Source organism: Clupea harengus, chromosome 20, assembly GCF_900700415.2.
Source record: "Clupea harengus chromosome 20, Ch_v2.0.2, whole genome shotgun sequence".
Classification (NCBI taxonomy): Eukaryota; Metazoa; Chordata; class Actinopteri; order Clupeiformes; family Clupeidae; genus Clupea; species Clupea harengus.
This window is the reverse complement of record NC_045171.1, coordinates 9741958-9756957: the sequence shown is the minus strand read 5'-3', so window position 1 is coordinate 9756957 and position 15000 is coordinate 9741958. Positions and strand designations below refer to the sequence as shown.

The 15000-nt window shown below is 48.5% G+C and overlaps 1 protein-coding gene across 5 annotated transcripts in view; it reads left to right on the top strand.

The window, feature by feature from the left end:
• unc5a (unc-5 netrin receptor A) overlaps nucleotides 1-15000 on the top strand; it is a 137353-nt gene that overhangs the window by 95797 nt on the left and 26556 nt on the right. For 2 of the 5 annotated variants that reach the window (XM_031558076.2, XM_031558078.2), the window contains 3 exons: nucleotides 4494-4658; nucleotides 13666-13887; nucleotides 14846-15000. The exon at nucleotides 14846-15000 is cut by the window's right edge and continues 145 nt beyond it. In XM_031558076.2, coding sequence (XP_031413936.1) covers nucleotides 4494-4658; nucleotides 13666-13887; nucleotides 14846-15000 — 542 coding nt within the window. The remainder of the gene's footprint in view (nucleotides 1-4493; nucleotides 4659-13665; nucleotides 13888-14845) is intronic. The other 3 variants (XM_031558077.2, XM_031558079.2, XM_031558080.2) reach the window with 2 other exon arrangements.

Here is a 15000-nt window from a genome sequence, read left to right as displayed (position 1 = left end):
CACACGTACAAGGGAGTGGAAAGATTTTTAAATGTATCTGTCAAAACACTCCCTCACTAGGTGATAGTACAGTTAGTTGCAAATTGGTGTAGAAACAAATCCAGGCTCTTCTCAAGTGTGGGTCCTTACATTCAGCTGCTGTTGAGTTACGTTAGCTGGTGAGTTTGTGACTCAGTGGTTAGCAGGAAAGGATCCCAATAATCAGAAAAGTCTGAAATTAAATGTATCAAAAATGGCGTAATTTCCATCAAAGGTGGAAGATAAATAATCCCCACATCAAATTTTACTTGACATGTTTTAGTCTTTACTTCAGCCAGGTACAAGACTCAGCCATGACGTCTAAAAACAAACAAATAAGACCAGCTCCATGACACAGCATCCACGGTGTATCTCTGTGTTCCTTATCTGGACACCTGTCTGTTTGTTTTCTCTGTGCTATCAAGCTCTAGTGCTTTCTTTTCTTCCTTTTATCCCCCCCCCCCCCCCCCCTCAGCCAAGGCCCTCCAGATTGCGGGCCGAGTGTTGACTCGGGCTGTACCCGCTGATCTGAAAAGTAATTGCCCACCTCCACCTTCTCCCTAGTCTGCCTCCTCCTCCCGCTCTCGTCTGGGCTCAAGGACATGCCGGCCGAGGGTGGCTCGGGCCACGGAGTGTGTGTGTGTGTGTGTGTGTGTGTGTGTGTGTGTGTGTGTGTGTGTGTGTGTGTGTGTGTGTGTGTGTGTGTGTGTGTGTGTGTGTGTGTGTGTGTGTGTGTGTGTGTGTGTGTGTGTGTGTGTGTGTGTGTGTGTGTGTGTGTGTGTGTGTGGTGCGGTGCGGTGCGGAGCGGAGCGGAGCGGAGCGGAGCGGAGTCACGGTCGCGGTGCGGAGCAGGGCTGGTGGAGCCGCGAGGTAAATGGGCCCTCCTGTGGCAGCGTAAAGAGCGGTTGGGCGCCCTTCAGCTCCTGCCCCTGCCCTTCATGAGATGGCACAGACGACCTGCCACTGGGTTATTGTATTACAGTCAGGCTAACCCAAGTGTGTTGCCACCACTGCCGCCCGCCGTCGTAACCTGTTGTGCAGGATGATTGGAAACCAGTCTGCATGTTCTTAATGCAGAGAGGGAAAGAGAGAGAGAGGGAGACAAAGAGAAAGGAAGAGAGGGAGAATGAGAGAGACGGAGAGAGAAAGACCAAGGGGGAGAGAGAAAAGATTTCTGTTGTAGAGGTCATTCTTTTTTTTTATTATTTGTCTTTCGTTGTATTAGCAGCTTTTGCTAGGGTGAATTTTTTTTGTTTTTCATTTTTGAGAGAGGTTTGCAGGGAACGCCTGCAGCATTTCTTGGATCAGAAAATGTCCAAATCATATGTTTGTATTTTTTTCAGGTTTCAGTCTTTGTTTTATTCATGTCTTTTGCTTCAGTTTTTTGCCATTTTGTCTTTTTCTTAGCACATCCTATTTCCTCATCAGCCCACCACATCCTTTGTGCCTCCCTTGTGTGAAAAAGGAATAGAATGTTCTCATGTTTTTTTGTTCATTTGTTTTTTTTTACAGATTTTTTTTCTCTCTCTCTCCATTTTCTCTCCTTTTTCTTCCCTCAGTCCCTCAGCTGTGTGACTGGAGCCATCACTAGATTCTTCACAGTCACTTCCACATGAGAATTGGGTGTTTTGTAAATAGTGTTCCTCATGGGCTCATAACCCAATCCAAATCACGGCCTTGTAGGGAGAGTAGGCGTCTTCTCCCACCACTGTTCTGGGTGGCTTCAACAGGCTGCTTGGTCAATCCCTATATATTATAATGTATTCAGCAGGAGCTAATTCCCAATTCAATCAGCCCCAGCCGTGCATAATGATTGGCTCTGCCCACGGACGGGTTCACTCAATGCCAGGCAAGGACAATTACATGATTGGTTCTGCTCCCTCTGCCAATAGTAACAGTTGGAATGGAGACCAAAGCTGTGTCAGCATGTGCCACATAGACATCATTACATGAACACACACACACACACACACACACATACACACGCGTGCGCACACACTCACACCCATGGACACATATGTAAATACACACCAAAAGAGACACACACACTAAGTAGGTACACACACAGACAGGCAAATAGACACCCACACATACATGACACACACCCACATACCCACTTATACAAATGAACCACACACACACACACAAATGTACAAAAAAAGACATTCTTTTCAGCATGCCTTATTAAACCTGCTGTGCAAATTTAAATACAATTCATCGTATCCAAGACAAGTGCCAGAAGGAAATGACTCAGTATCTCCCCCCATTAATATGAATAATAACCCTACTTATGCCCAATTTATTTTTAAATAGGCGGCTATTTGCGACTTCTTAACCCGGTCCCCGGCTTATATTTTATTTACCAGTGCGTTCGCGGACCCCCGGTGACCTGTAGTGCGGGCATGTCCCTGGGTCGGCCACTGCAAGGGCCTTGCTCTGATGCTGGGAGGGGAGGAGGAGGAGGAGGAGGAGGAGGAAGGGTAGTTAGAGAAAGAGAGTGCAGAGAGCTCATTGTCAGTGGCTCATAACACACACTGCTGTAGTTCACCTCTCCCATTCGTTCCTCTCTTTTTCTCATTCCCTCTCTCTCTCATTCACTCCTTTTCATTGTTCCTCTTTCTTTCCTCCTGCATCCTCCCTGCTCCTCTGTATATGTTTCCCTGTCTCTCTCTCTCCCTCTCACTCTCTCTCTCTCTCTCGCTCTCTCTCTCTTTCTCCACCTCTCATCTTCGTCTCTCTCTCTCTCTCTCTCTCTCTCTCTGTCTCTCCACAGCCTCGCCTTGGGAGAGACCCAGTGCCCCCAGAGAGCTCATTACTGCCTGTGTTCATATTAGCCCTGTGGTAACCTTCTAGAACCTGCCATCATGTCGGTCTGAATATCACTCCCAGTATGGCCTCCAGTGAGGCCTGTGCTCGCTTGCTCTGGCTTATGCACTCTCCCAAAAACACAGAGAGAGAGAGAGAGAGAGAGAGAGAGAGAGAGAGAGAGAGAGAGAGAGAGAGAGAGAGAGAGAGAGAGAGAGAGAGAGAGAGAGAGAGAGAGAGAGAGAGAGAGAGAGAGAGAGAGAGAGAGAGAGAGAGAAAAATATGCCCTCATCTGTCCTCTCTTGGCTTAGCTGAGGAAGGAACAGTCTGGAAATGTACTTGCCGTCTCAGTCGCTATGCCCAAATGATCCAGCGCTTTGCCTCCCCCTTCCCTCGTAATATGCTTCCTTTTATTTTTTATTCTGTGCAACAGCATTATGCTGCTGTGTTTGCAATCCCCAACACACACATACACTCACACACATGCTCTTTCTTTCTCTCTTTCTCTCTGTCACTCGCTCTCTCTCTCTCTCTTTCTCCCACACATACACAAGCTCACCACATCAAGCCAAACATAATTCCATCTTCTGTGTGCACTGGCTATTTGTTGTACAACGTGGCGCAACAGCCAGCAACCCCGGGTCATGGGAAAGACTGCCCGCATCAATCGTCTCTGTAATACTGTGCTCATAAGCTAACAGCCAACAGAAGGCTCATTGCCTGTGTGTGTGTGTGTGTGTGTGTGTGTGTGTGTGTATGGAAAGTGGAAGGTTGGATGGCGTGTATGTGACCCGTTTGCTCCGGCTGAAGAGTAATGACAGTGGCTGCCTGTTATTCATTGTTAGCGCAGCGCAGTGCAGTGGGGACAGGGACGCTTCTAAGAAATATTTGTGCCGTGGTGTTTAAGTTACATACAACGTACGCTTCCTTATGTATGCTTTCTTATGTATGCTTCCTTACGTACGCTTTCTTATGTACGCTTCCTTATGTATTCCAAAGTACGCTTCCTTATGTATTCCAAAGTACGCTTCCTTATGTATGCTTCCTTATGTATGCTTCCTTACGTACGCTTTCTTACGTACGCTTTCTTATGTACGCTTCCTTACGTACGCTTCCTTATGTATTCCAAAGTACGCTTCCTTATGTATGCTTCCTTATGTATGCTTCCTTATGTATTCCAACGTACGCTTCCTTCAAGCTGAGAGGAAATGAGGAAAATTGGAGCAGAGAGATTATATTCTTCCCCATTAGTATGAGCTGGAGAATGTGAGGGAAATCCCTTTAATGCATGTATAAGAATGAATAATGTGTGTGTGTGTGTGTGTGTGTGTGTGTGTGTGACTGAGCTTGTGTGTGTCTGTGTAAGTGTGTATCTCTGTGTTTATTTGGGATTGCGCACTGTGTTTGTATGCACATGCATGGATGTAACACATCGTACATGTCTGTCCGTGCGCGTTTGCGTTCCTATCCCAGTGATTACTATAGGCGTATGTGTTGCACATCACAAGGGCAGGACTCTCCCCCCCGTAAACACAGCTGTCGTTATGCATCAGTGTTGCCAAACGGCACACGAAAAAATCTGCCCGAGCCTGACTGTGGACCGTCTGCGCCGCCTAAGCCTCACGCCTCACGCCCCCCCACATCCTCCCTCCCCCTCTTTGTGTCCTCAGTGGATGGAAGCTGGAGCGAGTGGAGCAAGTGGTCGGTGTGCGGTGCCGACTGCGCCATGTGGAGAAGCCGCGAGTGCACCCAGCCCACGCCCGGCACCGGCGGCAAGGACTGCCAGGGCGTGGACCTCCAGTCCCTCAACTGCACCAGCGAACAGTGCCCACAGAGTGAGTAGTTACACACACACACACACACACACACACACAGACATACACACTTGCACACATTCACACATGGCTGATCTGTACACACACACGTACACACACACGTATACACAAGACGTTGTTCTTCTCTTGCGTCACAGCAGACATTGGAGAGGAAGTCAGAGTTGAGAATAAATGTACCGCGCCAAGATGGCTGCTGAGACTCCCAGTATACTAAACATAATAAATGCGAGATATAAATTGCATCGCGAAATGTATTGCAGAATTGAGTCGCAATACTTCCTGTGTTGTAATATGTAACGCATAACAATAGTATCGTGGCGCAAATGTCGTGATAGTATTGTACCGTCGCCTATGTGGCAGTTTCCAGCCCTAACATACACTAACATACACTTACATACGCGTCATAGACAGGAATGGTTTCCGTGGCGACCACTGACTCGGCTCTGTTCAGGGAGGTGATGTTTTATTTATTTATATTTTATCTTTAAATATCTTAAGATGGAGCACTGTATGGCTTCAGGCTTGGCGCTGTATCTGCCCCCTCGGGGGTAATAATGTCCACCAAGTGCTCCTGCGGACGCTTCAGGCTCGTCGCCTGTGATCGTCGTAATGACTGTCATATGGTGTTATTCTTCACAACAACAGAGCCTACAGTACTTTGCTAATGTATTGTATCTATAGATCTTGTCCAGACCATGCACTAAATGTCCCTAGACATGGACATATCCACAGCTTATCAAGCATTCAATATACTTTTGGTTTTGTATCACAGTTGCCAACAATTTATCCACAATTTTAGCTAAAAAAAAATTCTGCTTTCCTTCCCATTCATTCATAGGTGCTAATCAGACTCCCTGATCATTAGTTACAATTCAGCCCACGCCAGCCAGTAGTCGGTTCCATGAAATCCAATGTAGTTGTACAATGTAACACAAATGACTGAAGCTAGGATACTTTCGTGAAATGGATAGAATTTGTACAATAACGGCCAGTGGATGATTTCAGTATGTCTGGAACTTAGTTTCTTACAACGGAGGGTTCTAATGTTAGGAAATAGTGCAAATTGTTAAAAATCATTATATCCGTATTCCGTGTTATGTTATGAATATTATGGAATCTTTTAATGAATTAATGAATTAATGAACATTTCACCATAGTACATTCATGAACGAAAATTATATTTATTTAATGCCATAGAGAACGTATTTTAAATGCTCTCACAAGGTAGATAGACAGTGCTCCCATAATGTTTGTATCTAGTACAGCATTTTTGTGAATTTTAATTCTACTTCCCATGCAGTTACTGCAACTTCAGCTGGACATCTATTACGCTTAAGTGGAGTTCGAAAAGCTTTTTATTTTTGTATTTATTGTCCCAATACTGTTCGTGAATGTGTTATTAAGCATTCATAACATTGATCAGTGTACTGCCTGAGGAATACAGACGAGGGGGGGGGGGGGGGGGGCAGTTCAGTGCTGTCCAGGCCTCTGATGTTTTATTCATGGGGGATTGACCCAACACGCGTATCCCGAGTAACGCACAATAAACTCAGCGTATGACGTGTCAGCGGGGAGGCCTCGGCCCACCAGGAGCAGGAGCTGATAGTGGAGTCCGTTTGATCTGCAGGGGAGAGCTGGACCCATCAAGGACACTGGGAGCAGAAGAGGAAGAGTGGGATGGTTCTCTTACACCTTCAGCCTCACATCATCGAAGCAGAGCTCCCTCACTCTCTCCTATTATCATCTCTCTCTCTTTCTTTCTTTCTTTCTTTCTTTCTTGCTTTCTCACTCTCCTATTATCATCTCTCACTCTCTCCTTTTATCATATCTCTTTCTCTCTCACTCAGTGAGTCAATCATGTGAGCCGGGTGTATTCTGAGTCTAAGTCCGCTGGCTCAAACTGCGTTGGAGTCTGATTAATTGTTTATGGTCTCGACCTCGACCACAAGGGGGTGTGGTGGGGTGTTGGGGTGGGGGGGCGGAGGACTGCAAAGAGTGCAGCGTCCCTCTCTGGGTTTGTGCAAAGTTTCTGGGTTATCGACCAGCACAAACTTCAGCACTAGCAAACAGTGCACCAAACTAAAACTGGGCAAAACAGCAGAGCTTCAGAGCAGGAAGGGTGCAGGAGAGGGTAAGGAGACTAGGGAATGACGGAAAGAGGGAGAGAGGGAGGGAGGGAGAAGAGGGAGAGAAAGGGAAAGGGCGAGGGAGGGAGAGAGAGAGAGAGGGAGAGAAAAGAGACCAAGGAATTGAGTCTATTTTTCCTTTTTCTGCTGAGCCTCATGGTGTGTCCAAGAATGGAGCGGCCGGTCAGTGTGTCATTAATTGGTCCATATTGTGGGAATTATAGGGAGTGCGCTCCACATTATGGCGGCCTTGGGGAAATTGGCTCAACGGGGTGCTTGGCCAAGCAGATGGACATCAAAAGGAGAGCGTGTGTGCAGACACACACACACACACACACACACACACACACACACACACACACAGACACACAGACTCACTTTTCCCCTACCCGCTCCTCAGCCTCCACCTCTCCCCGCCCCACAGTCTCCACCCGCCAATGGATCAAAGGGTGGTATTTTGATTTCCATGGAGATAAGCATTCCAGAATGTCCTTATCAACGGAGGAATATTAATGCGGCTCCGTGTAACCATACGGACGGACAAATCCCGGCCGCGTGTCTATGTCGGAGGTCGCCAGCGCACAGTTTGTGCGGCAGCCACTGTCTGTGTGTGTGTGTGTGTGTGTGTGTGTGTGTGTGTGTGTGTGTGTGTGTGTGTGTGTGTGTGTGTGTGTGTGTGTGTGTGTGTGTGTGTGTGTGTGCTCTTCACTACCCCTCCACAAAGGTCACCAGCCACTCGACACCTCGGGGGTGTCTTCAGTCAAGCGTTCCTTCTCCTCGTGTGTGCACACATAGGCATACCACACACAAACAAACAACCATATGTGCCTACACACACACGCACACACACACACACATACAAATGCACATACTGTATATATACCCAAATACACAACATGCGCACACACACACACATACAAATGCACATACTGTATATATACCCAATTCCACAACATGCACACACACAGAGACATTTAGACTCGCATAATATAACTTGCCTGTAGAGTCACTCAGAATATAAACTCACACAAACCCAGAGAATCCTGAAGACTAATGCGCGTGCCAAGAGACACAAACCCGAAAGAGCGCGTCGGCACGCTGCAAGATGCTGGCCACCGTCAACTTTCTGTCCCAATCTGTTCCCCCGGCAGATGCGATAGCGTACACAATGGCCCGTGATGAATAGTCAGCAGCTCCTGGGCTGTATGTTTTGAGGGTAATTAGCCAGAAACTTCTGTGGGATGCTTCTGAAGCCCCCTTTCTTTTTTGTCTTTGGAGGGTTAAGGTATCACCCGGCTCAGGGGAAGAAGCGCTTTATTACGCCAAGTCTGAATTATGCGTGCAGTGATTAATTACTCCACTCCTAAGAGCATTCCCATAATGTGTCTGCTGTCCCGTCTGTGAGCGACAAGCTCTAAACGTTTCTTTGTTTCTGCCGCAACAAGAAGTATGCGCCGAGGAGTCCAGAGGGACTCAAGGTTGAGTTGTGGTGAATGGATCCGAAGCCAAATGGCCTTTTATTTCAGCCACATATTTATGATCTCCGACTGGTTAAGTACTGTAAAATGTTGAAAACCCCTTGAACTGGGTGTGTGTGTGTGTGTGTGTGTGTGTGTGTGTTTGTTTATGTGTGTGTGAGGAAATAATTAATCACCTGGCTCACAGCCAGCCCCCCCGTCCTATAACCAGCGCCAGGTGTTGGGTGACACGCAAACGGCATGATGGGAAATGATAGCGCTCCATTTAGAGGTGCATCAAAAAATGAAAGCAACACCCATGATTAGAGGGGCTTAATTTGTGTGATGGAGCTAATGAACATGTTTAAAAGCACATCATTTTTAAAGCTCTTTGTAGATAAATGCTTATTTGGGCTCATTGAAGAAATTATTTAAACCTGCAAGCATACAGCGGCTTCCTGTAAATAGTGGTTCAGAGTAAAGAGTTTTTTTTGGTGGTTTAAGTTTCACAGCTAACCTCCGTTTGTGTTTTCATTATGATTTGTTTTCTACCTGGAGGGGGGAGGGGGGGGGGGAGAAAGAGAGGCTTGCTGGATTTTTCTGGTATTTTGTTTCACTGGACGGTCTGGCAAGATGAAACGATTGCGTTGTTCCGGACAGTAATGGTCACGTTCAAATTGAGAATTTTAGTGGCCATACTCCCATGACCTTAAGGTCTGCTTGAGTTATTCATCTGTGTGAAAGGCACCTCTCTGAGTGGCCATGAAGTGACGTATTTCTCCAGCACCATGATGAATACCTGCGGACACTTAGCGAGGGACCCCAAGCTTTTCTGTATTTATCAACACAGCAGAGCGCCCACAGTGGGAGGAGCAGCTGTGAGCTGAAATGCCCCCTCCCTCATTACACACACACACCCTTAGGCCTATAGACACACATGCAGTCTCACACACACACGTATACACACACACACACACACATGTATACACACACACACACACACACACAGGCATACTGGTATTGACTACCGAATCACGCTGGTCTGATTTAAACAGCAAGCTCTACATCACGACTTTGACAAGACTGATAGCATGTGAGATTTCTCCGCCTCAGAACACCGAGGCGTCATTCCTCAACTGTCTGCCCACAGGCAAGCTTCGCACCTCCTTAAGGCAAGTGAGAGGCACCCGCTGCCTCCCCTACCCCTACCCAACACCACCCCTCCCCCTCTCCGCACGCTCCCCCCCCATCCCCGACCTGCCGCCTCACTCCCCTACTGATCTGTGGAAATGAGCCAGTGAGGTTGGGAGGGAGGGTGCGTGATGTTCCAGCAGGGAGGGTGGCGGGTTAGCATTAGCGTTAGCAAGAGTGTTAGTGCGAGTGGGTGGGTGAGTGGGTGGGTGGGCAATGGAGGAATCGATGGCGTCGCCATCATACCGGTGAGTAATCGGAAGCCCGCTGGCAACAGCCGACGGCGATCCCTGCCACGGGACACTGAAGCTAACTGACTGATGTTAAAAACCAGGGCTAGAGGAGCACTCCTATCCCCCTCGCCCCACTCCACAACCACCCTCACCTCACCCCGGCCTGCCCCCCTTCACCTCTCCTGCCCCTTGTTCCTCTGACCCAGGTGGAGGAGGGGTATTGAGTGGGGCAGGATGCAAGAAGGAGACCAAGGGCAAGGGGAAAAAAATAAGGTAGAATCCATCCAATTATAAGACCTGATTAACTGTGTCAATTAAAGTGTGATAGACGTCCTTTCAATTATTGGCCCGCTGCATGAAAAATCGATGTCCGGAGCACAAGGGCCGGGGGGGCTGGGGAGTCGGCGCCGATGATCGTTGCGACGTGGCACCTGCTGGACCTGATAAAAACTCAAGTTAGTGATGCTCTGATAAGCTCAAGGAGATTACACTCAGAACAAAGGAGCGAAGAGGGGGGCGAGGAAAGGTGAGGGGACCTCGACAAAGGGTGCTGTCAGTCGAAAGTGTGTGTGTGTGTGTGTGTGTGTGTGTGTGTGTGTGTGTGTGTGTGTGTGCGGCTGTCTGATATTGAATCACTGAATCACAGACTGGAAGGTCACCCAGGTGCCTGTCCTCTGCCCCGCCATTAGACGAAAAGAAACATTCAAATAGCGCCCTCTGCTTATGAAAGTGTGTTTACAGGGGCCAGAGATGATGACCTCCCCTGCCGTGGTGGCCGCAATCAGGCCAGTTGCTGTTGAATCAAAATTTCAGCCATATCCTCGCCGCATTACCCAGTGGATGCCACATTCTCATTAGCTGTTTGTGTGTGTGTGTGTGTGTGTGTGTGTGTGTGTGTGTGTGTGTGTGTGTGTGTCTGTGATGCTCTCTCTCTGTGCCATTACAGTACTAAACCTGAGATGGAAACCTCTAGTATCTGCACTGAAATGAAACCTTATCCCCCCCCACCCCCATCCCGTGTCTGCTTGCGTGCCGTTCAGTTTCTCCCCACATGCACCCCATCCGGGTAGCATCAACGCTCTCACAGTCAGTCAGAGGGCAGCGGTTGCCTTTTTTATTTATTATATTTTTTTTAAACGGTAGGCCATAAGTCCTCTCCTGCGCTGCGTGGATGTCACCTGCAACAGATACACTTAAGGCGACGTCAATAGGGAGACACACCAGAGCCCGTTTGCATCTTGTCACTCATTCAGCCATTGACAAAGTGTCGTGAAATCATTTTGATGGGATGCCATTCGGCGGCGGCGGCGTGTGTACCTGCCTGTCCCTAGACTCCCCCTATCATATTCTATCGACAAAGCCATAAATTCGAAAAAGGAATCGGGAATAAAGCGCCTCACCTCCTCCGCTGCCATTATTGAACCTCGTCCTCAGCCGCATGGCATCGGTCACTCAGTGTGGCATTGATTCACGGAGGGATTATACAAAATTACACAAACTAATCAATGGCGCGCTGACCAGTAATCGTGTGTACGGCCCCTGATGAGGCCGCGGCGAGCTTAATGTGAGCAGTGTCTAAGAGCCCTTGTTTGGGCTTCACAGATTAAGAGTATGATTGACTATTAGCACCCAAGCTGTCATAACAGGAATCGGAAGGGCCGCAGCAGCTGTAATTGTGAGTGCGATTTTTGTCTGAGGCATCGCTGTAATCACGGCACTCGATGTGACAAAGAGGGCGTTTAACCCATACAAACAGAGGATGGAGAAGATTGACAGAAACAACACTTTGCATTTCTTGGTACACACATACTCAGTCACACACACACACACACACACACACAGAGACACACACCTTTTCCGCGGTAGCTGTTTAGAGAAAACTCGCACGCTTGTAGGTGTTGATACAAGGTTTTCACATGACTGGAATTTCATTGGTGCTCTCTGTCTGGTTGAGAGATTCCCAGGCCCCGCCACACGCCGTCAGTTGTCTCTGGCTGCCGGTGATGCTCTCCCAATCCGTGCTGTGTGTACACTCACATCACACTCCCTGCACTCAGTTTGCCATTGTGTGTGTGTTTTGTGTGTGTACATGTTCGTGTTCGTGTGACTGCGCATACAGCTGTGGGTGTGTGCATGTGTGAGTGTGTATATTTGGTATAAGATCTCTTTGCACATGTAGGATAGACCAATCTGCTTGTGTGTGTGTGTGTGCGTGTGTGTGTGTGTCCCTTACATTTACATATAGCACATTGTTGTGCACCTGCATATGGGTTTCATTTGGTGAAAGGTTTGTGTGTGTTCTTAGAAATATATGACCATATAGATGAAGATGTATCTGAGGCCCTCACATTTGCATGCATGCATGCATGCATACACACTCACACACACACTGAGGCATACACACACACACACACACTGAGGCATACACACACTCACACACACACACTGAGGCATACACAATTATCCGGGTGCACACACGGCGTGTGTTGATTTAGAGTGGAAGCCGACCCCTGCAGTCGGAGCTCTGTGCCACATGTAGGCCGGCCTTGGGAGACGGAGCGGCGATATGGCCCTCGCTGTGCCCCGGCACTTGGAAACCCCGGCACCGCCACATCAGTCACCCGCGCCGAAGCCATCTCATGGTGGCATGTTGAATAAGCATGAAGCCGCCTCCGCGCCAAGCACCCCCCAACCCCCCCCTCCCCTCCCCAACACTCTACCTCCCCCCATACCAGTGCTAGCTCCACACTCACGCCGCCGGCTAACACCTCCGCCACCCAAACACACTGGTGCAAAGGAGACAGGCATGGCAAATCCGATTCCCGGCTGACACCATCGATTAACTATTTTATTTCTGACGTGACTATTCTCCAGGCAGTCAGGCACCGACACTGTGGGTGGAAGTAAAAAAAAAAAGGGTTGTGGTTTCCTAAGGGAGGCGAGTGTTTTGTTGTTGTTGTTTTTTTTCTCCTTTCCTGGTGTTGTCCCCTTACCCCCCCCCCCCCCCCCCCCCCGCCTCCTGGGTGTACGTGACGTTCAATTCTGTGTAGTTAAATTGTGTTGTGAACGAAGTGCTGACGCAGCTAGCTGCCAAACCAGCTCTGCAAAAAAGTCTCCTATTGAATAAACAGCATCTTAAAAAAAAAAGATGGCAGAGAAAGGCAGCACATCAATTTTCAGCAGAGCCAGGTGAGGAGGAGGCCTGCATTGTCTAATTGTTTGGCTGAAAGCGACCAGTAGAGGAGTGCTTTGCTGAAGTTGAGGGAGGAACCTCTTATCGTTTCCTCCCAGTGGCCTATTCCCTACAATTGAAAGTGTCTAAATCCCCTCTCTCTCTTTTTTTTTCTTGCTCTATCTTTCTCCTCCCTTCCCCTTTCTTTCCTTTATGCTTTTTCTCTCCTCTTCTCTTCTCTTCCTTTCCTCCCCCCCATCCTCCCTCCTTTTCTGTTTATCTTTCTCTTTTCCCCTTGCCCACCTTAATCTCTCCCTCCTACTCATTCCTTCACACTTTCTCTTTCTCTCTCTCTACCTCTACCTCCCTTCCCCTTTCTCCCCCTGACGTTTTATCTGTCTGCCTCCCTCCCTATCGCCCTCTCCCACTCACTTTCTCATTCTCTTGTCCTTCCTCTCTCGCTCACCCTCCCTTCCTTTCCATCTCTCACTCCCCTCCCTCTCTCATTATTCCTCTCTGTTTCTCTCACCCTCTCTTTCCCTCTAACTTTCTCTCTTACTCTATTTCCATCTCTCTCTCATTCTCTCCACCGCTTTCTCCCTCTCCCACCCTATTCCTCGCTGTACCTGTCACCCTCTCTTTCCTTCTAACTTTCTCCCACTTGCTCTATGAGTCTTTCTCCCTCTTCCTCTACGTGTTTTTCTCTCCCTCTCTCTCCCTCTCCCTTTACGTGTTTCTCTCTTCCTCTTCCTCTCTCTCCCTTTCCCTCTACATGTTTCTCTCTCTCTCTCCCTCCCTCTACGTGTCTCTCTCTCCCTCTCTCTGCAGCGGCGTCTGGAGCCGAGGACATGGCCCTGTACGTGGGGATGGTGGCGGTGGCGCTGTGCCTGACGCTGCTGCTCATCGTGGTGGTGCTGGTGTACCGGCGCAGGAAGGGCAGCCTGGACGCCGACGTGGCCGACTCCTCCATCCTCACCACTGGCTTCCAGCCCATGGGCGTCAAGCCCACCAAGCCAGGTGTGTGGGCACCGCACAGGCCGCCCCGCAGCAGTAGGCTTACGCTCCCTATACCCTTCTACCACCCATCACACACCATGCGTCTCGTAGTAGTGCTTGTTGCCATTGTTGTTGGTGTTGGTGTTGATGTTGTTATTGTTCTATGTCTGCTACGATGGTGGAGCCACATTGCCACTAGTCGTCTGAAGTGGACACCATGTAACCATGTGCTGTGTCCATTGTATCGGTTTAGTGTTGGTTCTTGTGTTGTTGTATGTTGGAGTGGATTTCTTGGAGTGAGCAAACGCTCCAGACGTTTTGATATGCTATATATTATGTGCTGTACATATTTCTTGTTTTTCAAAGGCATTATGTTGTGTTTATGCTGCAGTAGTTGGTGCTATAAAGTTGAAATCGACACTGGAATGGCAAGCTGAAAATAGTTAAATAGTAGCTCTCACAGTCCAACTTCTTTTTGCTCAAAGTTGTGTGTGATGATGGCCTGCTTTATAGTTCGGAGCTATTTCCCGTTTTAGCCCCCAGAACATTTCCTCTCAGCGTGGTCTTGATTTGATGTGCGCACCTGATTTCAAATACAATTCATCGAATCCAAATGTGCCCAGGGAACACCGAGAGAGACTTGGGAGCTGAGGTCGTATAGATTTTGAGCTTTCCATCAATATTAAACAGCATGAAAACGGCTTTTAAAGTGGCGACGGCTAAGCCTTCCTGAGTCTCAGTTTGAAATTGATTGTGGTTACTAAAGAGAACGAAAAAAAGAATTGATTTGCTCATGAGGTCATGTTTTTTCTCTCCCCCCCCCCCCCCCTCCTTTGTACTGTATGTGTGTACTTGTGGAGAAAACTTCTTTTATGTGGGCCAGTGCTTTGGACGTGTGTACTCTCTGTGCAAATTTAATGTTTAATGTGCGCTGTGCAATAGATGTCTCACCGAGGCAGGTTATTGATTTGAAACTCTCAACACCACCCGCTTGTTTTCGGCATCCCCGCAGAGAACTCCCACTTGCTGACCATCCATCCGGACTTGACCACCACCACCACCAGCTACCAGGGCACCCTGCGGTCGCGCCACGACGGCACGGGCAAGTTCTCCATGACCAATGGGCCCCTCTTGGAGCCCCTCCCCAACGGCTCGCACACCCTGCAC